General features: G+C 40.5%; 1 protein-coding gene across 2 annotated transcripts in view; it reads left to right on the top strand.

Annotated features, from left to right (window-relative positions):
- Positions 1 to 23,644, top strand: part of znf710a (zinc finger protein 710a) — a 39,989-nt gene that overhangs the window by 1,208 nt on the left and 15,137 nt on the right. For both annotated transcript variants that reach the window (XM_048563075.2, XM_048563074.2), the window contains exons 2-3: positions 13,419 to 14,862; positions 20,255 to 20,446. In XM_048563075.2, the coding sequence (XP_048419032.1) occupies positions 13,456 to 14,862; positions 20,255 to 20,446 (1,599 nt within the window). In that variant the 5' untranslated portion in view covers positions 13,419 to 13,455. The remainder of the gene's footprint in view (positions 1 to 13,418; positions 14,863 to 20,254; positions 20,447 to 23,644) is intronic.

Below are 23,644 nucleotides of genomic sequence, written 5' to 3'. Positions count from 1 at the left end.
CTCCTCTTTCACTCACCCTCTTTTCTGTAGCTCTTTCTCTTTTGTTTCTATTCTCCTCATTCTGTCTCTCTCCCTCTCTCTCTATTCAGGCTCTCCTTTTCTATTTTCCCAAATAACATTGAGAATTGTTAGGATGGGGGAGGGTTTGTGCTTAAACTGCTGCGGAAACTCCAGAAAAAGCTTTCTTGCATTCATTTAAAGCAGATGGGGTCCGAGAGAGAGAGATGTTGTGTAAACTATTTGCATGTATATTGGTTGTGATTTGAATGTTAAAAGTACGTTACCTGTTGACAGATTTTTGTCTCAAATTTAATGACTTTCTAAATTAATTTATAATACACTAAGGACTAACGTAGCCAAAAACCTTGTCCTTAGTTGTCTCAACACAGATGTTGAGGTATGGTCAATTGTTCCTGAGACTTAAAGAATGAACTCTTATTATAAATGCTACCACTGCTAATATGTGGATCTTTGTAGGGATGGCAAGGGCCCTGTCATTTGAATTGATGTCCCTTATTTAAGTAAAAGAAGCCTTAAACAGTTTTTAAAGTAACTGAAACCAGTAAAATTTGGTAAAGTTGTTGGAATTTTGAGACAAATGAAATATACTTTCTATTGTGACTTTAGCAAGTGTATAAGAAATCATTCCATTGTGCACAATATTTTCGATCAAAATGATCGATTAGTATAAAGCATGCAACTTGAAATTTCAATTTAAGCTAGAAAATATACTAACGTAAATGTTACACTTAAATTAGTTATTCATCTTTTGCAACAAAGTCTAATGCAGCACTACCTTTTTTATGTTGTCATGGACATTATGCTGAAATTTTACACTTGATGAAGATATTCAGAAGTCTTAGAGTTGGGACTCATCTTGGGTTAAAAAGTGAGAGAATGATGGTAAGGATGTCAAAATGAGCATAGCAACTTACGGCTAGAGAGAATTTACTCAAGACACTGATCCATCAAATAATTTCAATGAAATAAATTGGAAATATAACCATATATGACATTCTGACTGAATTTACAGGCTTATAATTACACTGGATGTAAACTTCAGGTGTTCATAGGTAAATAGTTGCCATCCAGACTGACAGTGCTTTGAATTTAAAATCCTCATTGTTTTCAAATTCCTTGATGACCTTGCTTCATCCTTTCTTGTTTGTCTGCCAGTCCTGTAGGATTTTGCCCAAGTTTGATCATTTGACTACTAGTTAAGGACTACATTCAACTGCTGAGGCTTCCCTCCTTCCCTCCTTCCCTCCTTCCCTCCTTCCCTCCTTCCCTCCTTCCCTCCTTCCCTCCTTCCCTCCTTCCCTCCTTCCCTCCTTCCCTCCTTCCCTCCTTCCCTCCTTCCCTCCTTCCCTCCTTCCCTCCTTCCCTCCTTCCCTCCATGTGCAAGTTATTGATGACATTGGTTTTAGATACGTCAGTAGCTATATCAAGCAACAACGTGAGGTCCACATACTATTTTATGGAAATTATATTGTACTAGGAAATTAAGAATATGGAAGTTAAAGGTTGAAATCAACTGTCTTGAATTGAGGTTAAAAGGGTAACTTCTGTGTTCACCCAGGTGTAAACTGTTATATGTTTTGAATTGAGTCTTTATTTACAGTAAAAATATATTTTCTAATTGAATTTTTCAAATTTCAGTAGCAAACTGGTCTTTGGCTGTAATTAAGAATAGTGCAGTGTGAACTGCTGTCTGTTGCAGAAGCAATATGAATGGTATCCTTATTCAAGTGACTCCAGAATATCTGTAATCAGAATGCAATGCTGTCCAGACAATGGGTATTTGCCTGTATGTGGAAGAGACTCCAAGATTGGTGATTTCAGCCAAGGGTTGAGATTGCAGAATCATTCATCAAGTCACTCAGTTCTCACCAAGAAGTTGATAGCATGGATGAAAAATTGCGCTTCTAATCTAATGGTTCCATTCCATAAACCATTTGTTTATTCTGGTTTCAATGTGATCACTTGAATAACAGTAGGTACCTGTTTTACCATTTTACTTAATTGACTTGCTTGTGTCTTGTATTCAAATATACAAACTTATTTCAATTAAACTCCGTTCCCTGGTTCTTTAGGGTACTTTTATATTTTCCCTTAACTCAACAGAAGGATAGGAAATCTTTATGCAGACTGGATAATGTTTTCCTTTTTTAAATGATGTGTGGATTATTGCTACAGATGTTTATCTCTTACAATGTAACCCTTAATCCACTTGTGTAGACACAGTCAGAGACTGAAAATGTGGAGAAGATCAGCAATAGTGCTTACCCTCAACAATTATGTATTTTAAATCAATATCTCTGAACAGGCTGTGACACATGTCTGGAATAGGTGGTACTTGAACACTAACTTCCTAGCTCAGAGGTAGGGACACTACCCCTGCACCCCAAGACCCATCTTATAATATTTATTTTCAGGATTCATATGAGTGGTAAGGCCATCTTAATTTGTTTCCCATTTGGCTTGAGAAGGTTGTGATTGATGGACCGTACTACTGAATCAGTTCTTGTACTGCTACTATCATTGAGAAGATGGATTTTCAACCATTACTGGAGGATGAATGGAGATGCGTGATCAAGACAGGGTGCTCTCTGATTTAGTGGATATTGTTTCCCATTATCTCTTATTTTTGACTTTCTTGATGATAGGGGTTGCAGTGCTGCTAAATTTTTGTGCATAGCAGAAGTTTACAGGGTATTAATCTTATCTTCGTGATTGTGATGGCCATCATTGTTTGTGCTCTGCTCCCCAAACAAAATTATTTCCTGTTTGATACATTTTTTCTTTTAGACAACAGTTGGATGATCTTAAGTTCTCTCTGTTATGTCTGTTTAGTCAAACAGGAATAAGCAAAGCTTTGTTTACATTTATAAAATAAATGTTGAAGCAAACTTCCCTGATTAAGTTGGCTCATATCTGTAGATCCATATGAGTGGAAATAATAGTTTTGATAGTGAAGTTAAATAGTTCTGGTTATAAACATTTGTGTGGACTGTTCTCTTACACTGTTGCTAAATACAGTAAACAAGTATGCAGATGTATTTTGAAATTTGCTTTCGGTTGACTTCAGAATTATTTCTTATGCACATTCTTTGTTTCATTTTGCTATCTATTATAACTGGCCAAAGATTTGTTTATCATTTAATGTTTTCAGAATTTTTTTTGGCATGAACTCAACCTAGACGACAAACTTCTTTTTAACTTCTAAAATGGCAACCTCCTCTTCCAGTTGAGTTGAAATAAAACAAGGAACTGCAGATGCTGAAGATCTGAAACAAAAACAGTAATTGGTAGTGAAATCAGTGGGTCTGCCAGGTTCTATGTAACTGATGTGGCAAGTACCTTTATTGAACAGAATTTTAGGATTAATGGCTGTCTTTTGTCAACAGTACTCTGCTTTCTTCTAAAATTAGTTTTTTCTATCAAGTAGCAACTACTTTATACTGCATGGGTGAGTTTAGGAAGATGTGGATAATCCAAGTTGTGTTTCAAATCACATTTTGATGAACACAAAATACAGCATGGATGGGAGTCAAATTGGATTGGCAGCTATCAAGAATTCCTCACCTTTGGTGACTGTCCTCTGCAGCCTCGTGCTTACAAAAATATTGGCACATGAGATGGAACAATTGACCAGGAATGTTCGAGATACTTGGATCAAGAGTGTAGAAATAGAAATTGAGGATGTGGAAAAGTTTGTCAAAGGCTTCCCCTTTTTCAAAAGTGGAAGGTTTTAAGGCAGAGATAATAGCAACTGCAGATGCTGGAGAATCAGAGATAAAAGTGTAGAGCTGGATGAACACAGCAGGCCAAGCAGCATCTTAGAGCACAAAAGCTGATGTTTTGGGCCTAGACCCTTCGTCAGAAAAGGTGCCGCTTGGCCTGCTGTGTTCCTCCAGTCTACACTTTGTTAACAAAATTTTAAGGCAGTCCAATTCTAGTTGAACACTATATTATTGGTATATCAACAAAAAAGTTGTATTTCATGTTTTATTTCTAATTCTTCGTTCAATTAATGTGAACTTCTGGTTCTTGAAATCTGCACATCATCTGATTGCTGTTATAAATAGATTTTCATGAAGTAGATTTTCATGAATTAGCATATGTAGCACTTGGGAACAGTAGTCGGCCATTTGGTTCCCTGAAAACTCTTCCACTGCCTTTCTCTGAAATCGTGACCAATCTGCAGTTTAACTTTATAAACATCTTTAATGCCATACTTTGGTCAACGATCTGTCAGTCTCCAACTTCAAAGCTAGTAATTGACTGAACAACAATTGCCCACTTAGAAAGTTCCAAACCCCTTCTTTTGCATGCAGATGTGTTTTCCAGTTTCACTTCTGAAAGGTCTGGCATTCATTCAGGCTATGCTCCCAATCCTAGATTCCAACTAGTGAAAGCAGTTTCTCCCTATCAGTTCTGCTTCATATTTTAAACTGTTTGACTATGTAGCCCCTCCATCTTCTAATTTCAGGGAGTATAGCCCTAGTTAGTGTGATCTCTTCTCATTGAAGTCTTTGGAGTCCATGTCTCAATTTGGTAAATCTGTCTGCCCTCAATCATTGGTACTCTGGCTTATACTCTTGTCATTTTCAGAGCCTGACTATAATCACAGCAATATCTCAGTACAACTTGTATCTTAGGATTTTGCCAAGCAAAATACTGCAGATGCTTGAAATCTGAAAGAAAAAGAAAAATGCAAATAATTCTTAAAATAACTGGAACGGTTGAATAGGTTTGACATTTTAGACCAGCAAAAAAGAAGGTTCACTGGACTTTGATTCAGCTTTCTGCCCACAGATGCTGCCAGACCTGCTGAGCTCTTCCAGCAATTTCAACTTTGGTAGATTCATTATTGACCTGATCATATCTTTCTCCCTTCACAGATGCTGTCTGAGCACCTGAGGGCTTGTGTTTAGATGTTGAGGCTGTGAGAAATGTAGTGAGGACTTCAGTACTATGAACTCTGATTTTTTCGTTTATACATAACAAGCTCCCAATGTGCACTTTCACATGGAGGAATTTGGTTTGTGATTTGAAGGCTTAGTTTACGGTTTTAAAACAAAGTTGGATGAAATTCCTCCTTACTTCAAGAGGCACTAACCCATTTCTAGTAAACCGGTTGCTTCTGTTAAAATAACAAACTAAAAGCATATTTGATATTAATGTAAAGTCCCAAGATGCTTCGCAATAGAATTATAAAAGAATTAAAATTTAGGAATGTACAAAAGGCCAAAATTTGAAGAGCATGCCCATCTTGAGTAGTTGTGTGGCTGGGCGAAGATGTTGCTTCTCAAGCCATCCCTTGGGATTGAGGATAACTTGCTTCTTGGGTTCTGTGGGCTCTAAAATGTTGATAATTCCAACCCACGACTACCATACTTGGGATGCAAAATATATTTTAATTGTGAAATTTAAATCTGTCAGTGCAAAAGAGAAAGGGAGAGGAATTTGGTGAAGTAACAATCATTTAGAGAAGTTTTGATAGTGAATTAGAGCTGTGAGCTGGCAAGTCTCTGGGTCCTGATAAGCCTTCACTAGGGCCTTAAATGTGGTTAATGAAGTAATAGATGTACTAGTGTTAATTTTCTAAATTCCTTGATTTCAGGAAAAAAATATTCAATGAGATTGGAAAGTACCAAATATAACTCTTCTATTCAAGAATGGAGGAAAGTTTAAAAAATAGGAAACAATATGTGAATTAACTTAATGTCTGTCATGAGGAAGGTATGAGAATCGATCATTAAGGTGGTTATAACTGGGCACTTTGATTACCTCCGGTTTTAAGAGCCAGCATAGTTTTGCAAAAATGAAATCGTCTATCCAATTTGGCACCCTTTTGTGGAAGTAATGTGTTGCGGATCAAGCACAAACTGTATGTGTACTGTGCTTTGATTTCCAGAGGCATTTGACAAGGTACTACATTAAAAAAAAGTTATTGTGCAAAGTAGGAGCTAATAGTGTGGAGGCAAAATTCCCTCGATCTGATGGGATGCATCCTAGGAAGTAATGACAGGCATATTGGTGCAATGGTAGTCAGAATTTACAGAGCCTGGAAAGGATGCAGAGGACTGGAAAACTGCCATTGTAACACCTAGATCCAAAAAAAGACAAAAACAGGTAATTACAGGCCAGTTGGCATGGCTTTGTGATTCAGAAAATGTTATGAGTATTATAAAGGATGCAAAAGCAGAAATTTTAAAAATACATTCAATGAAGCAGCGTTGGCATGGTTCCATGAAGGGCAATCGTGCCTGATGAATTTATTAGAATTCTTTTGAAGAGGTAACAAGTAAAGTGGAAATAGTGGATCCAATATATTTGGACTGCCAGAAGGCTTTTGGTGATGAACTACATGATAGGCTATTTAAGGATCTGGATAAGCATCTATCTTTTGTAGCTTGAAATATTGTAAGGCTGTGGACTAATGATGGTATGCTTACCTTTGAAACAGATGACTTGGGTTCATGTTCCCACCTGCTCCAGAAGTGTGTAGTAATATCGCTGAACAGGCTGGTTATAAAATATGTGAAAATCGATCGCGAATTGGCTGACTTAACAGAAGCCAAAGCATTGGTGTAATGGGGATATGTTTAGGATGGAAACCTTTTTTAACTAGTGGAGTACCACAGGGAACAGTGCATGGGACACAGTTGTTTGCAATATATGTTAATGATTTGAATGAGGTGAGTGAATATATTAAAACCAAGTTTGCACGTGATTTAAAATAGGCCCCCCCCAAGTGGTGAATCTGATGCAAGGCATTTGCAGAGGGATTTAGGCAAGTTTTATGTGTCAGCTTGAAGCCTCAAATGGAGGTGAAATACTTTGAGATAGTAGGAATCTGAGATAACACTGTGTAGAACTGGATGAACGGAGCAGGAAAGCTGATGTTTTGGGCCTAGAAGAAGGGTCCAGACCCAAACGTCAGCTTTCCTGCTCGCCTGCTGTGTTCATCCAGCTCTACACTTTGTTATCGGAGGTTAAATAGTATTCATTTTTTTCCCCCCCCCCCCCAAAGTGCATAACTTGCAGAAAGCTACAACTGTATAGGAGTCGGGAGATCATGTTGTGGCTGTACAGGACATTTGGTTAGGCCACTTTTGGAATGCTGTGTGTGATTTCAGTCTCCCTGTTATAGGAATGATGTTGTGGAATTTGAAAGGGTTTAGAAATGAGTTACAAGAATGTTGCCAAGGTTGGAGGGCTTGAGCTGTTGGGAAAGTTTGAATCTGCCAGGGCTAATCTTTCCCAGGAGTGTTGGAGGCTGAGGGTGTCCTTTCTTTAGCGGTCTGTAAAATCATGTGGGGCATGGATAGGTTGCATAGCCAGGTCTTTTACCCCAGGGTTGGGCAGGAGAGGAGAGTCCGGGACTAGAGGGCATAGGCATAAGGTGAGAGGGAAAAGATTTGAAAGGGATCTCTGGCAACTTTTTCAGACAGAAGGTGCTGTATGTGTGGATTGAGCTGCCAGAGGAAGTAGTGGAGGCTGGTACAATTACAACATTTAAACAACATCTGGATGGGCATATGACTGGAAGGGTTTTGAGGGGTATGGTCAAATGCTGGCAGATGGGACTAGATTAATTTAGGATATCAGGTTGGCATTGACAATTTGGACCAAAGGGTCTGTTTCCATGCTGTACATCTTTATGACTCTCTCTCAAATGTGGGAACAGGTGAAGTGCTCACTTTTTGGCAGGAAAAATAAAGCAGAGTATTATTTAAACGGAGAACTGCAGAATTCCAAGTGCAAAAAGATCCAAGTGTTCTGGAGTGCAAGTCACTAGAAGTTAATATGCAGTTCCAGCAAATAAGTAAAGCTAATGAGATGCTAACCCTTACAGGATGAACTGAACATAAATGTAAGGCTGTTTTTACTTCAGTTATACAGGACAGTGGTGAAATTAAGATGGTACACCAGATAATCTGTTTTAGGAAGAATGTTAATTGTTTGGAGGTGGTTCTGAAACGGCTTTATTACATTGATGTCTTGAATGAATAGGTGGTCTTGAGGAAACTTTGAATAAGCAGGACCTGCTTCCACTAGAATTTAGAGCAAGGGGTGACCTGATTGAAATGTATAAGATTCTGAATTGACTTGACTATGTCGATGAGCAAAAAATATTTCTTATGGCAAAGTCCAGAACTAGGAGTACTGTTAATAAACAAAAAGGGGCTTCTTTTTTTTAAGGTAAATGAGAGCTTTTGCCCTCTGAGCATTGAGACTTTCAAACCTGTTACCTTAGAAGGCAGTGGAAGTGGGATCATTGAACTTTGTTTAAAGGTAGTGATGGATGGATTCTGATTAGTCATGGAATTAGAGTTTTTTTTAGTTGAGAATGTAGAATTTGGAACACAACCAGGTCAGCTGTGATCTTGTTTAATGGCAGAACTGGCTCAGGATTGAATGGCCTACTCCTTCTTCTATTTGAACAGATTAGGAGCAAAAGCCATGTGATTAAAGTACTTTAGTTGACTCTGAGGGTGCAGTGAAGTCCCATGAGTCATTTTCTAATTGTGATTGGTAGGAAACGGACAAAGGAAGCCCATAAACAATACTTGCTTGATGCAGATGAGAAATATTGAACTTGGAGAAATGCAGGGATGGTGCAAACTGCTCAACAGTAGCAAAAGAGCAGAAATTGTGCCCTTGAATAGGTGTTAGAGTGCACTATCAGGAAGCTAGTGGAACACAGTTCTCCTATTCCAGAAGAAATTCACCTACTTGCGTGAGTTGTTTTTGAGGCACTCTGAGTTTTGAGAGTTCCAGTGTTAGATTCTCAAATGAATGAGAATTCCTGAGACAATTTTAATGAGATTTGGTGACCCACAATATCACACTGATGTCTGGGGAGGTACAATGGGGGCAACTGCTGAGAAATACCTGTGATCTACCTTGCTGCATCTGGTTTTTTTTTTGTGCTCTGTGGAAGTTTCACCAACTTCTATCACCTCTTTAACTTGCCTTGTTCTGAAATGTCTCTGTAAAATTTGTGTGTATCTATAGTAGATCAATTTGCATTCTTAACTTTGCACGGTAAATGTTGTGTGACCTGACTTAATTTTCTTTGAAGATACCTGGGTTCTGTGTGTCTCTATGTAAATTTGACAGGCAACCTGGATTGTAACGCATTAATTTTAAAAAAATTATCCCTCTGGGAATGGCAAAGCGAGGCACTCATTTTAGTTACATTGTAAACAACTTTTTTGTTTAACATTGGTCTCCTTTTGACTGAAAGTCTAAATTTTAATTGCTTCAGTTTATTGCCTCTGGTGTTGTAATAGTTACTGTCACCTATTTGTTTTGAATTTACATTGTTCCATTGCAGTGGGTAAACTCTGAAGACTGCTCAATATTTACTTGCATAATAACCAACAATGAATCCTCCATTTTTGAATAACTAATTTTCTTGAATGTATATGAGTATGGACAATATTAACATTGTACTAGCTGCCCTTCAAAATAATTTGTACATTTTCTCTTTCCATCTCCAACACCTTCCTCTCTTTTTAGTTTCAAACAATGTGGAATATAGGGAGGGAGCAAGACAGTGACACTAGTTCTTGGTTTGCTTCAGTAAAGCACTGATACGGACATTGGGTCAAATGGGCTCCTGTGTGTTATAAACTAACCATGATTTTCTGTTTTCTTCTGTTGGGAAGATATCAATGTGAATTGAAGCATGTATTTAGTTTCTTAATGGCCTCATATCCAACTATATACTGAAACCTTTACTTTGAAATCACTCTTTGGTCATTATCATCGTGCTTTGGTCTGAAATTGCAGCGACTGTCGTAGCTGTTTCCTTCTTAACGTAAGACCTGAAATCCAAACTCGGACAGCATATCAGTTGCCTTTAATTTTTGTTTTTGCACAATTAGTCTTCTGTTAATTCCTCAGTTCTACTGTAGTTGTAATTTAGCATAAATATTTTTTGTAATCTGTTGTAAATTTTAAGGTCTTTTTAAATTTGTGTATATACTTCAGATTTATCATGAAGTAGAAATGAATATACTTGCAGTAAAGAAACAAATCCACTCCCAAACAAAGTGCATATTTCTAGTTTCTAATAAACCAAAGGTTCATTGTATGAACTTTCTAGGGCTATGCAAAAGGAAGTGGAAGTTCACAAACCCTTCCTGTAAGGTTTCCATTCACATGTCAGTGTGGAGCGAGTGTAGAGCTGTGTCGAGCTTTTGTTGAAGTACGCTTGCACGTATCATCATTTTTTTTCCTTTTTTGGAAGAAAAAGCTTTAAATATCTTCCCTGGTTTCAATAGTGAAGGGCTTTTCAAAAAAGTTTGTTCTTTGTATTGTTAGGGATATCCAGATTTTTGTAACTTCCCAATAATAAGTCTTTCAACATTGGTTTGATCGGGTGTGCACTAATCACTACTCTTGAATTCTTGTCAGTTGTTTACAATTAAGTAAATATGCAAACTGTCTGATCCTCAAACTCTCATTTAAAGCCAGTACAGCATAAGAAAAGCTGAATTAATTCTAAGCTCTTGTTCCTAGTTTTCTAGAATTACACTTTCCCATAAATTCACTATCCGCTCTCCCTTCCCTTTTGTCTTGTCTCTCTGCCACCTTGTTTACTTCTCTTTTGCTTGGTTGTACGTTACTCAAAAAAAACTCAAGCTTTATGTTTTGCATTCATTGGGAATGGGATGCAAGAAATGGACTTGAACAAAGGGATAGAGGTTTACGCAGCATGAAAAAGAAGTGCTAACAGTATGATAATAAAATGTGAGGCTGGATGAACACAGCAGGCCAAGCAGCATCTCAGGAGCACAAAAGCTGACGTTTCGGGCCTAGACCCTTCATCAGAGAGGGGGATGGGGGGAGGGAACTGGAATAAATAGGGAGAGAGGGGGAGGCGGACCGAAGATGGAGAGTAAAGAAGATAGGTGGAGAGAGTGTAGGTAGGGAGGGGATAGGTCAGTCCAGGGAAGACGGACAGGTCAAGGGGGTGGGATGAGGTTAGTAGGTAGCTGGGGATGCGGCTTGGGGTGGGAGGAAGGGATGGGTGAGAGGAAGAACCGGTTAGGGAGGCAGAGACAGGTTGGACTGGTTTTGGGGTGCAGTGGGTGGGGGGGAAGAGCTGGGCTGGTTGTGTGGTGCAGTGGGGGGAGGGGATGAACTGGGCTGGTTTAGGGATGCAGTAGGGGAAGGGGAGATTTTGAAACTGGTGAAGTCCACATTGATACCATATGGCTGCAGGGTTCCCAGGCGGAATATGAGTTGCTGTTCCTGCAACCTTCGGGTGGCATCATTGTGGCAGTGCAGGAGGTCCATGATGGACATGTCATCAAGAGAATGGGAGGGGGAGTGGAAATGGTTTGCGACTGGGAGGTGCAGTTGTTTGTTGCGAACTGAGCGGAGGTGTTCTGCAAAGCGGTCCCCAAGCCTCCCCCCTCCCATTCTCTTGATGACATGTCCATCATGGGCCTCCTGCACTGCCACAATGATGCCACCCGAAGGTTGCAGGAACAGCAACTCATATTCCGCCTGGGAACCCTGCAGCCATATGGCTGCAATGTGGACTTCACCAGTTTCAAAATCTCCCCTTCCCCTACTGCATCCCTAAACCAGCCCAGTTCATCCCCTCCCCCCACTGCACCACACAACCAGCCCAGCTCTCTTCTCCCCCCCCCCCCCCCACCCACCCACCCACCCACCCACTGCATCCCAAAACCAGTCTAACCTGTCTCTGCCTCCCTAACCGGTTCTTCCTCTCACCCATCCCTTCCTCCCACCCCAAGCCGCACCCCCAGCTACCTACTAACCTCATCCCACCTCCTTGACCTGTCCGTCTTCCCTGGACTGACCTATCCCCTCCCTACCTCCCCACCTACACTCTCTCCACCTATCTTCTTTACTCTCCATCTTCGGTCCGCCTCCCCCTCTCTCCCTATTTATTCCAGTTCCCTCTCCCCATCCCCCTCTCTGATGAAGGGTCTAGGCCCGAAACGTCAGCTTTTGTGCTCCTGAGATGCTGCTTGGCCTGCTGTGTTCATCCAGCCTCTCATTTTATTATCTTGGAATCTCCAGCATCTGCAGTTCCCATTATCTCTGCTAACAGTATGATGCATTTGCACACGTAAAAGCTGTATTTATGAATACACAGGACCCTGCTGTGTGTAGGTAAGATAATTTCATACACTTTTTTCATGGAATAAACATGCCATAGGTACTGAGATAAGGTGTAGAGCTGGATGAACACAGCAGGCTAAGCAGCATCAAAGGACCAGAAAGGCTGACATTTTGGGCCTAGTCCCTTCTTCAGCTCTACACCTTGTTATCTCAGATTCTCCAGCATCTGCAGTTCTTGCTATCTCTGAAACAATTTTAATCCCACTGCGAAGCCATTTCTGAAGAAGGGTCTAGGCTTGAGACATCAGCCTTCCTGCACCTTGGCCTTCTGTGTTCATCCAGCTCTGCATCTTGTTACCTCAGATTCTACCATTTCTGTGTCATAGCTGCTACTAGTTTCATACCCTGACCAGAGTGTATGGGAATTATTTGCCTGCTTTGAGAACTAAGATTGATGATTAATTACCTATTCAGGCTGTATCTCCGTATCCATGATGATGCATCCAATCAGCACCCTCTTCTCGTCCTGCATAAATTGATTTTTGTTTCTTGCATCTTAATCCCTCTGTGTGCAATATGAGAAGTTTTGACAACTTGTCTCCTTGTTTAACCCCTGTTTTAAGTTAACCAGTGAAATGGGCTTCCAGATCTTTCTAATGTAATCACAGAACCCATTTAAGTAGCTGTTACAAATCGTATTCAATCTTTTATCAGCTGGAGACTAATTTGCAGCTTTAATTGGTTCTGAACTAAGATGCTTCTCTTCTGGATGAACGATTTGGTATCTAAGTTGCCAGTAGTTAAATTTGAAGTACTGGACATGGATAGTATTATGTATAACTGCATGATTTTAGAGCTACTGCATTTTATTTTTATACTCTAGAGTTCCAGAACAAGGGCTCCGAATACATGTTAGGTCGTTTCAGATGACATGCTGTGAATCGTCTTTGCTCCGAGGATGTTCAGTCTGTGGAATTCTCTACAACAGAAGACTGTGGAGGCAAAGTCACTGAATATATTTGAAATGAATAGACTTCTTGAAGGCAAAGATGTCGAGGGATGTGGGAAGAGTCTAGGATTATGATGTTGAGAGAGATTAGTCACGGTGGAGCAGGCTTGATGGACCAATGACTCCTATTCTCCATGTTTCTATACTTGGGTTTTGTATTACTAAATAACTAAAATCAGATATTTTGGGATTGCATACATTTTAGGCTAAAGCCTACTATATTTAAAGCTAATTGAAAGCAGAGAAAACATTCAAATAACTTTTTGGGCATATTTCTGTTTTAACCTTCTAGATATCTTTGTGGAGCAATTGATAATGAATTAAAAGTCATGGATCAGCTTGTAAATACTGGAACTCAAACAGATCCTGTTGTGATATTATCCTTTGCACAAGCAACTACTTTGGGACTTGTTGGCCAGAATGGCCCTTTTAATTTTCCATTCAGAGAGAATGGAATTTATCATATACCAGATGCATCAACTAATAAGAGCACTGCACTTGAACACATGACAACAGAACAAAGCCCTAGACTGGATGTGATTAACACATCTGAATGTTTTGAGCAACAAGAGGAGGAAAGTTTAGAAGCAGAAAATGGCTTTATAACTTTTGAAAGGCAAGCAAGGAGGAGGAAACGACAGCCTGTGAAGCTAATACATGCTGAAAAAAATGATGAAAATTGTAAGGAGGAAACAGTTGAAGCAGAGTACGATGCAGAAAATCAGTCCAACAGTGTTCTGTACAGGCATGGAATGAAAATGATTGACATTAGCAACTTCAAAAGAAAACAAATGCATCGCCCTCTTCGAGAAAGGACTCAAGATGTTCACACAGTTAATTTTTCTCCCAACTATAAAGAAATCCTGCATTGTAATTCTGATCTGCAGGAGCGGGTTGATGCAGAAGAGGAAAAGTTGATGAACAATTATTTTGAAACGAGTAAATCGCCGACTTTAGTTCAAATCGAAGAACAATTTCCAGAAGAGTCGGTGACTGGGGAGAACCGTAACTTTGTATGGCAACGCCAAGTGGCATATGAAACTGAGGTATCTATCCCTCAGCAGGAGGATCGTAGCAGAAGAGCTCAAATAGATCGGTTGGATATTAATGTGCAAATTGATGATTCCTATTGTATTGATGTTGGGGAAGGGCAGAAACGATGGCAGTGTCGGTTATGTGAAAAATCGTACACTTCGAAATATAACTTGGTCACTCACATATTGGGCCACAGTGGCATTAAGCCTCACGAATGTCAACACTGTCACAAGCTTTTTAAGCAGCCAAGTCATTTACAGATGCACCTTCTTACTCATGAAGGCATTCGACCACACAAATGTGAGGTATGCGATAAAGCTTTCACACAGACAAGCCATCTTAAACGGCACATGTTGTTGCATACTGACATAAAACCATACAGCTGCAGAGTCTGTGGACGTGGGTTTGCTTATCCCAGTGAGTTGAAGGCCCATGAAGCAAAGCATGAAAATGGCAGGTGTCATATTTGTATTGAATGTGGGTTGGATTTTGTGTCACTAATTCAGCTCAAGAGACATCTTGTTGCACATCAAGGTCCCACACCATATGAATGCACAGAGTGCAACAAGACTTTCAGCTATCGAAGTCAGCTTCAGAACCATATGATGAAACACCAGAATATCCGCCCATACGTCTGCACCGAATGTGGCATGGAATTTACTCAGCCTCATCACCTGAAACAGCACTCGCTTACACACAAGGTAAGATTGCCCACTTGTTCTGGCTATAGATCGTATTTGTCATTTGAAGTTATTCCAGTTGATAAGGATTGGCAGAACCTTGGGGGTGTGGTGGAATCTGTAGATGATGAGCCTTCAATGTTATTTTTGATGTTTACTTTTGAGGCTGCCTGTCATCCTAATCTGGTAGGCTGTCTTTTTAGGGAGACCAAGATTGTTTCTTATTGATTCAGGCTTTGAACATTTCTACTAAAATGTAATTATAACAGGATTTTTCTTACACTGCCAGTTTGGAATGGTTGGATAATGTAATTGATGACAAAATAGCATGTTGGATTTTGAAACAATTTTCCCAATTTCATACCTGACTGACTCTACTCCGACTAAACACAACAATGGAGGAAGCAGGCAATGCAAAAATGTAATTCTTTCTTTTTATTGGTCCTGACTAGAGAACACAGCATTTAATAATTCCACTGCCCTAGTAAAACCTGGAATACAATCAACTTGATTTGATTATTACTTATGTTGATTATTTTCTTCATTTCTGGCTGACGAAATCAAGTCTAGCATTAACACAAGTGTCATGTAATATGTATATGATTGGAGCTGTGATAACCAGTGTTATTCTTAAAGCTTTTATTTTGTATCAATTGCATGTCAAATTGTATTTCACTACATAATCTAGTCATCCCACTGGATCAGGAGTGGGAGAAATAATAGAAAGAGGGAAACTAAAGACTAAGCCATTAAATCTAGCCAACATCACCAAGTTTCTCTGGTCACGAAGCTACTAAAGGAGTTTTTAAATGCTGAAAGTCTGACAGAAAGTGTTGAAATACATTGAAGGAACGTACTGATGAGTATTTCGATGAAGGCAATTTGTCAGAACTGGAAAGGGAAAGTTTTTCTTCCCTGTTTGAAGAACTGACAAAATGGTAGGGTGAAGGCCATTGTACTGATTAAAGAAAATCACTGCATTTAGGATCATTAGCAACTGCTCACTTCTATTGTTTTAGGAATAGATTTAAAATAGGGTTGAAAATTCCTGGGTGATGTGCATATTCATCATTTTGGTTTAATCAGGCACGCTGATGACAAAAGGTGAGTTTAAGTGAAGGGAAGCAAACTTAAATAATTAGGAAAGTGAGACAAAGACTGTCAATCTTGGTTCAGATCAGAGGGCTGCCATTTGAAACCTCTTTGTCTAAGATTGCTGTGAGATTATATCCTAAAAGTGAGGACCGTTAGAATCGAGGGGAATTAAAGGCAATCCAGGGATGCTGGAGTTGCAACAGGATTAGAGATATTTGGCAAGCTCTGGATTTTTGCTCCCTGTTGAGAGACTGTGCTCTGAGCAGTAAGAATGGCAATTTTACATTGTCTCAGTTTACATAATTTCTCCAGTGGAAGGAAAGCACCAAAAATTTCTTGCGAAGAGCACGTAGAATGCTGTGGGATTCTGGCCACCGTTCTATAGGAAGGATGTTGTTAAAAATGAGTGGGTGCAGAATAGATTTACAAAGATATTGCTGGCACTGGAGGGTTTGAGTTATAGGGAAAGGCTGAATAGGCTGGGGTTTTGTTCTTTAGAGCATCGGAGGTGTAAGGGTAACCTTACGGAGGCTTAATAAATCCATAAGGGGCATGGAAATGGTGAATAGCTAAGGCCTTTCCTAGGGTAGGCTAGGGAGTCTAAAACTAAAGGGTACAAATTTAAGGTGAGAGGGGAAAGATTTAAAAAGGACCTGAGGGGGCAACCTTTTCACACAGGTGATGAGTGTATGGAACGAACTGTCAGAGGAAGTGATGGAGGTGGGTATAATTACAACACTTAAAAGGCGTCTGGATTCGTACATGAATGAGACGGTTTTAGAGATGTGTGCCGAAATGCTAGCAATTGGACTAACTAACAATGGGATGTCAGGTCAGCGCTGATGAAACAACAGACCCTCTAGTCCAATTCAGTGGCATATGACTCTGAATGAATGGCCAGGGACTGCATTTGCTTCTGCTGAATCAACGCATTGAGATAAACTATTAGGAATGCTAGTAATAAAAAGCCTCCCAGAGGGAGTGGCTGGTGTGTTTCACGGGGTCACGTTATTAGATGGTGCAAGCGGAGGCTAGTGGAAAGGAAGGCCAAGTCCAATAAGTAGTTGAGGTGGCAGAAGTAGGTGCCATGGTTCTGGATAAGGCAAAACCTTGGCAATTAGATATTCCAAAAGTTGTTTTTTCCATGGAAAATAGAGCCATTGGAAAAGGTGTTACAAAGACTGAGAATCTGGAAGAAAAAGATGAAAATGAGAGAATAAATGTACAGGTTTTTTTAGTAGGAAAGCTAATGGCTGGCTTTCTAAGTGGAAAGGCTGTACCTTTTTTGAGTGAAGAATTCATTTAGATTGACCTCAAAATCCAAAGTCCGGTCTGGATAATTGTGCAGAACTCTAACTTTTGAAAAGTATGCACCGGAAAAGACAAGCTGGTTCACCAAATTCACATTTTGTGTTATGATATCTTCAGGCTGCTGTAATGGCATTTCTGGTGTTTGGAAGTAATCTCCTGAGAGGACCAAATTTAAAAAGTGGCCAATTCAGGAAATTGATTAATTTCCCCGTGCAAAAGAATCGCTTTTGTGCGGCGAATGTGAATCAGTGTGAATTCCAGTATACGATTATAGCCATGAGAATCACAATGGCGTTAGTGAATCTAAACTTGCTGCATAAGCTGGCAAGTTGTTCCAGAGTCAATGATCCTTTGCAGAAAGAATTACCAGATAGAAAACCTAGTGTCTGTCTGTTTACGCCAAAATACAGAAGAATTCACTTTTCAGCATGCACAGGGATCAGGTTATGCTGGTAAGTCTAAAATGCTAAATAGTGAAGAAGATCATTAATATGTAATATGCTTTTAATAGTCATTAGTGACATCCCTCCTATTAATAATGCATCCTATTAAAGGTTGTGAATATCCCGACCTAAATCTATGTTTATAACTTGCATCAGAATGTGTTTACAATGAGTGGTTGGGTGCTGTTGGCCTTGGAAAGTCTTCTAGTTAATAAAGTATATATTGGCCTGGGGCAGCAGGGATTAGAGGTGCTCATTGGTGATGCATTCCAGTTTGTGGAAAAGACAGTTAGTGCAAGTTATATTTGTCTATCCATATAGACACAATCTAGTTCCTTCATTATTTTAACTATTAAATACCATTTAAAAAAAACTTCGTTATCATAATGAATAGATTAATGATAGTTAGCAATCTAGTAGCTTTCCCTCCACTTTTACCAGGCTCTCTAATTCATGCTTTTATGTTGGGTGCCATAACTTGACACAGCAACCTAGATAAGCTGTGATTATAAGGATGGTGTTTTTATGTCTTGTATCCTCCAAAAAGTGTCTTTAGAGCTCTTGTATAACTTTCCACAAATAATTGTTGGAAAACCAAACAAACTTTCCCACTGTAATAAAATGTGAGGCTGGATGAACACAGCAGGCCAAGCAGCATCTCAGGAGCACAAAAGCTGACGTTTCGGGCCTAGACCCTTCATCAGAGAGGGGGATGGGGGGAGGGAACTGGAATAAATAGGGAGAGAGGGGGAGGCGGACCGAAGATGGAGAGCAAAGAAGATAGGTGGAGAGGGTGTAGGTAGGGAGGGGATAGGTCAGTCCAGGGAAGACGGACAGGTCAAGGAGGTGGGATGAGGTTAGTAGGTAGCTGGGGGTGCGGCTGGGGGTGGGAGGAAGGGATGGGTGAGAGGAAGAACCGGTTAGGGAGGCAGAGACAGGTTGGACTGGTTTTGGGATGCAGTGGGTGGGGGGGAAGAGCTGGGCTGGTTGTGTGGTGCAGTGGGGGGAGGGGATGAACTGGGCTGGTTTAGGGATGCAGTGGGGGAAGGGGAGATTTTGAAACTGGTGAAGTCCACATTGATACCATATGGCTGCAGGGTTCCCAGGCGGAATATGAGTTGCTGTTCCTGCAACCTTCGGGTGGCATCATTGTGGCAGTGCAGGAGGCCCATGATGGACATGTCATCAAGAGAATGGGAGGGGGAGTGGAAATGGTTTGCGACTGGGAGGTGCAGTTGTTTGTTGCGAACTGAGCGGAGGTGTTCTGCAAAGCGGTCCCCAAGCCTCCGCTTGGTTTCCCCAAAACTCCCCCCACTGCACCACACAACCAGCCCAGCTCTTCCCCCCCACCCACTGCATCCCAAAACCAGTCCAACCTGTCTCTGCCTCCCTAACCGGTTCTTCCTCTCACCCATCCCTTCCTCCCACCCCCAGCCGCACCCCCAGCTACCTACTAACCTCATCCCACCTCCTTGACCTGTCCGTCTTCCCTGGACTGACCTATCCCCTCCCTATCTCCCCACCTACACCCTCTCCACCTATCTTCTTTGCTCTCCATCTTCGGTCCGCCTCCCCCTCTCTCCCTATTTATTCCAGTTCCCTCCCCCCATCCCCCTCTCTGATGAAGGGTCTAGGCCCGAAACGTCAGCTTTTGTGCTCCTGAGATGCTGCTTGGCCTGCTGTGTTCATCCAGCCTCACATTTTATTATCTTGGAATCTCCAGCATCTGCAGTTCCCATTATCTCTGAAACTTTCCCACTGGTCCTTTCTTTGAACTAACTTTGAAATCAACACCAGGCAGGTTTCTACATATTGTCCATTTCAAGAAGCTTTTTTTTTTCCAAATGCCATCTTTTGTTTCTGAATTCAACTTGACACATGTACAACTTAAATCCATTCTCTTACAGGCAACTGGCCAGAATAAAGACTGCATTTATTTTGGACTCAAAATTGTTTGTGTCCCTTTGTGTTGGTGAAGCAGCAAACACATTCTGGTTTATATCCTGAGATAACCAGGTGTAGAGCTGGGTGAATGCAGCAGGCCAAGCAGCATCGGAGGAGCAGGAAAGCTGACGTTTTGGGTCCGGACCCTTTAGAAATTCATTCTACACCTTGTTATCTTAGATTCTCTGGCATTGGCAGTTCCCTGGTTATGTCCTCCTTTCTCTCCAGGGATGAAGAATCTCATTTCTCAGTCAGCCAAGGAGCTAGGTCACAGTTTAGTATGGTTGGCATCAATGAATCTTTACAGGTGTAGTCTATAGAAGATGATGTCACCCAGCATGCTGGAACAATGTTTAGTGCCTACTTGCACCCTACTCAATCCTGCTATGCTTTGCTAACCTGTTTTAAATTTTTACCCTTCACAAATGTATCAGTGTGCTTTTACTGTCCCATTGCTGTTTTGTAGCTCTGGATTAAAATCACTTTCATTTTGTTTTCATTTTTCAGGAGTCAATTTATTGGTTTCTCAAAATGACCCAAGTTCACAGACATGATTTGTTTTTATAGAAGTAACAAATGATTCAAAGTAATCTGAACCCTGCATCTTTCCCCTCCATCAGGGAGTAAAGGAATTTAAATGTGAAGTATGTGGACGTGAATTCACCCTTCAAGCAAACCTGAAGAGACACATGCTGATTCATACCAGTGTCCGTGCATATCAGTGCCACATCTGCTTTAAAACATTTGTTCAAAAACAGACTTTAAAGACCCACATGATTGTTCATTCACCAGTCAAACCATTTAAATGTAAGGTAAGAGAAAAGAATCCCAAACTGGGACTCTGAGAATTTTACCCATTAATGTTGAGTGGGAAATGTATAATTGAGGTGTGTGTAATTGGTTACAGTATTAGCTGCTGTTAATTGTCAGGAACTAATTCTTTGCTACAAGGACTACAATGATGAATTTGTAAATGTGTTGACAAGGTGCAGGATCAGCTGTCATTTCAGGGCAGCCAAGGAATATGGAGGACACTAAATCTTAGCCATCGATTTCAAAAAGGAGACATTTGATTTTGAGAGTCGCTGGTTTTCAGTTTGGTTTGTTTTTGGTCTCGAACGAAATGCCACTAAGATTCCATAGGTATCAAATTCAGCTAGCTAACTTCCCTATACACACGTGCAGGAGAAATATTCTTTCTTGCAATAATGTAAGAAAGACTTTGTAGCTAAGCCCCTTTCTGTAGTTAGCCCCTCTATTTTGGGTTGATTTGTGACTCTCTCCTGCTTTTGTTCAAGTCAATTTGTCTGCATGTAGGCACTTGGTTGTTTTTTTTTAACTTGCTTGCCTTTGCTGTTCACTGCTATGTTTTTTTCACTTTTCATTTTACACTATTTTCTTCTTCTCTTCCCTTCCCTGCCATTTCAAGCACTTGAATTTCTCCAAGTTGTTTGAAACCCAGTTAGAATAAACCTTTCCCACTGTTTTTACTATTTTTCAACTATTGGTTTAAGCTCAGGAGCATAACTAGTGATAGAAAATCATACCCTTCCCCCAGATGTGAGCAAAAGTTTACAGCGGGGATGGAAAAGCAACCTACTGCAGTCAAGAATTTGAGTAAACACATGGGCCATATTTTAAATGGGAGTATTTTTGAGTGGAATCAGTTGAGTTTTTAGTTGATGGGATCAGATTTGTTTCTCTGCTCTGCCAATAGGGGCTCAAAGGCAACTCACCAGTTTGGGCAAAGGTAGGCAGGTTATCCAGAAATAAAATAAATGGGCCCCATTCCCACTGGAATTTAGAGGTGAGAGGTGATCGTATTGAAGTATGTAAGGTGCAGAAAGAACTTTACACTTTCAGCATCAACTGTATTTCTCCTTTTGGGAGATACCCGAACTAATGCAAGAGTTTAAAAATAAGGGGTCTCCCACTTAAGATTAAAACAAAACATTTTTTGTTTTTGTTTTGGCAAGTTGATAGTCTCTGGAATGTTGATGCACAGGGAACAGTGAAGGCAGGATCACAATTTTAAGGCTGAGTTAAATTCGTGACTAACAAGGAGTCAAAGGTTATGATGGGCAGACAGGAAAATGGATTGAGACCACTGAGATTGGTTGGCTGTGTTTGTATCAAATGGCAGAGCTGGCTCAAGGAGTTGAAATGACCTCCCCATGTGAATTAGTTTGTTCATTGTGTTGGTACATTTCTCACACCAACATATGAACATACTAAACTTTCAACTCCTTCCTTCCATCTAGAAGGGCAAGGGCAGCCCGGTGGCTCAGTGCTTACTATCTGTGTGGAGTTTGCATGTTCTCCATGTCGGTGTGGGTTTCCTCCACTGTACAAAGATGTGCGAGCTAGGTGGATTGGCCATGCTAAATTGCCCATAGTGTCCAGGGATGGGTGGATGGGTCTTTTTATTTTAAGATTGAGGCTTTTTGAAGCAAGGAACATTGAGTAAACTATAAGATATTACATTACAAATGGAGGCTATTTGGCCTATCATGTCTGTACCGGCTCCTGAAAGAGCTACCTCATGCTGGAGAATGGGACTAGCTATCTCCAAAGTCCTCTTGATCCATTCCTTTCAAATATATATCCAGCTATCTTCTGAAATCACCTCCACCACTCTCCTGGGCAGTGCATTCCAAATCCTAACAATGAGCAAAGAAGTTTCTCCTCACTCCTAGTTCTCTTGCTGATGGTCTTGAAATTGTGACCCCTAGTTACTGACACCACTAGTGTAAACAGGATATCCTACTCTACCCTGTCAATTGTTCATGATTTTGAGCACCTTAATGTCACCTCTTACTCTCCTCGCAGCAGGGAATGTTAAGCTCAATTTCTGGCTTTTTTTCCTTTTGTATGTGAAATTCCTGATATCATTCTCTTTTTCTTTTAAAAAGAAGCACCATTACAGATGGTCTGTTGACCAGTATAATGAGCAAACAGAGGACTGTTCTGTTTTGCTCTCATCGCAGGAATGGATTTTAACAAAACAACTTTTTCTTTTTATTTCTTTAAATGACATACTCTTGAAGTACTAGCTTCTGCAAAATTGCAGTTTGGTCTACATATCCAGCGAAGCCCTCATAGTTTGCTGTAGTGGCTATTCATTGAGGACTTTGTACAACTGGAGGCAGTGGATTTTTTTCCCCATTGGGAGAATGAGCAAAGAAAGAAAGTAGAATGACAGGACCAGTCAGAATCCAGGCTTTTCTCCATCCCATACCTTACTGGGTTCAATTCCATTTTTCAGCACACGTGCTAACATGACTGTCCTTCATCTCAGAATACTTTGTAACCTGTTCATTGTTCTCTGTAAAGTTGATTTGTGATGCTGTTTACAATCTGACCAAATTTAACACAGTCTCGGTTGATGTAATTCCATCTGCAGCCATAACGTATAGTCCAACACACTGTTAGAACAGGATAATGATTTGTATTGTTTGAAAGGCCCATAAATAGGAAAATGAGTTAAGGTGGGAGGAAACATTATTTATTGTAAGACCTCCCTCCCACTGCCTCCAACCTCATTCCCTAATCCTGCACCGCTCACTTCTATGTCCTACCCAAAATCCACAAACCTGACTGGGTCACTGACCCATTGTGTCAGCCTGCTCCTGTCCCACTGAACTCATTTCTACTTATTTTGACTGTCTTTTCCTTCCAATCCAGGAACTCCCCACCTACATCCAGGACACTATCGATGCCCTCCACTTCCTCTAAGACTTCCAATTCCTTGGCCTGCAAAATCCCATCTTCACCACTAGGGACATCCAGTCCCATACACTTGTATCTCCTATATAGATGGTCTCAAACCCATCCGCTTCTCCCTCTCAACCAGTCCTCCTTCACTGACACCCTCATCCACTTAACAGATCTTGTCCTTACAAAAACAAAGTTGCTGGAAATGCTCAGCAGGTCTGGCAGCACCTGTGAAGAAAAAAGTCAGTTAACATTTCAGGTCCGGTGACCCTTCTGCAGTACTCTATTAACTCTGT

Source organism: Stegostoma tigrinum, chromosome 33 (genome assembly GCF_030684315.1).
Source record: "Stegostoma tigrinum isolate sSteTig4 chromosome 33, sSteTig4.hap1, whole genome shotgun sequence".
Taxonomy (NCBI): Eukaryota; Metazoa; Chordata; class Chondrichthyes; order Orectolobiformes; family Stegostomatidae; genus Stegostoma; species Stegostoma tigrinum.
The sequence above is the reverse complement of the archived record's forward strand: the minus strand, read 5'-3'. Positions and strand labels throughout refer to the sequence as shown.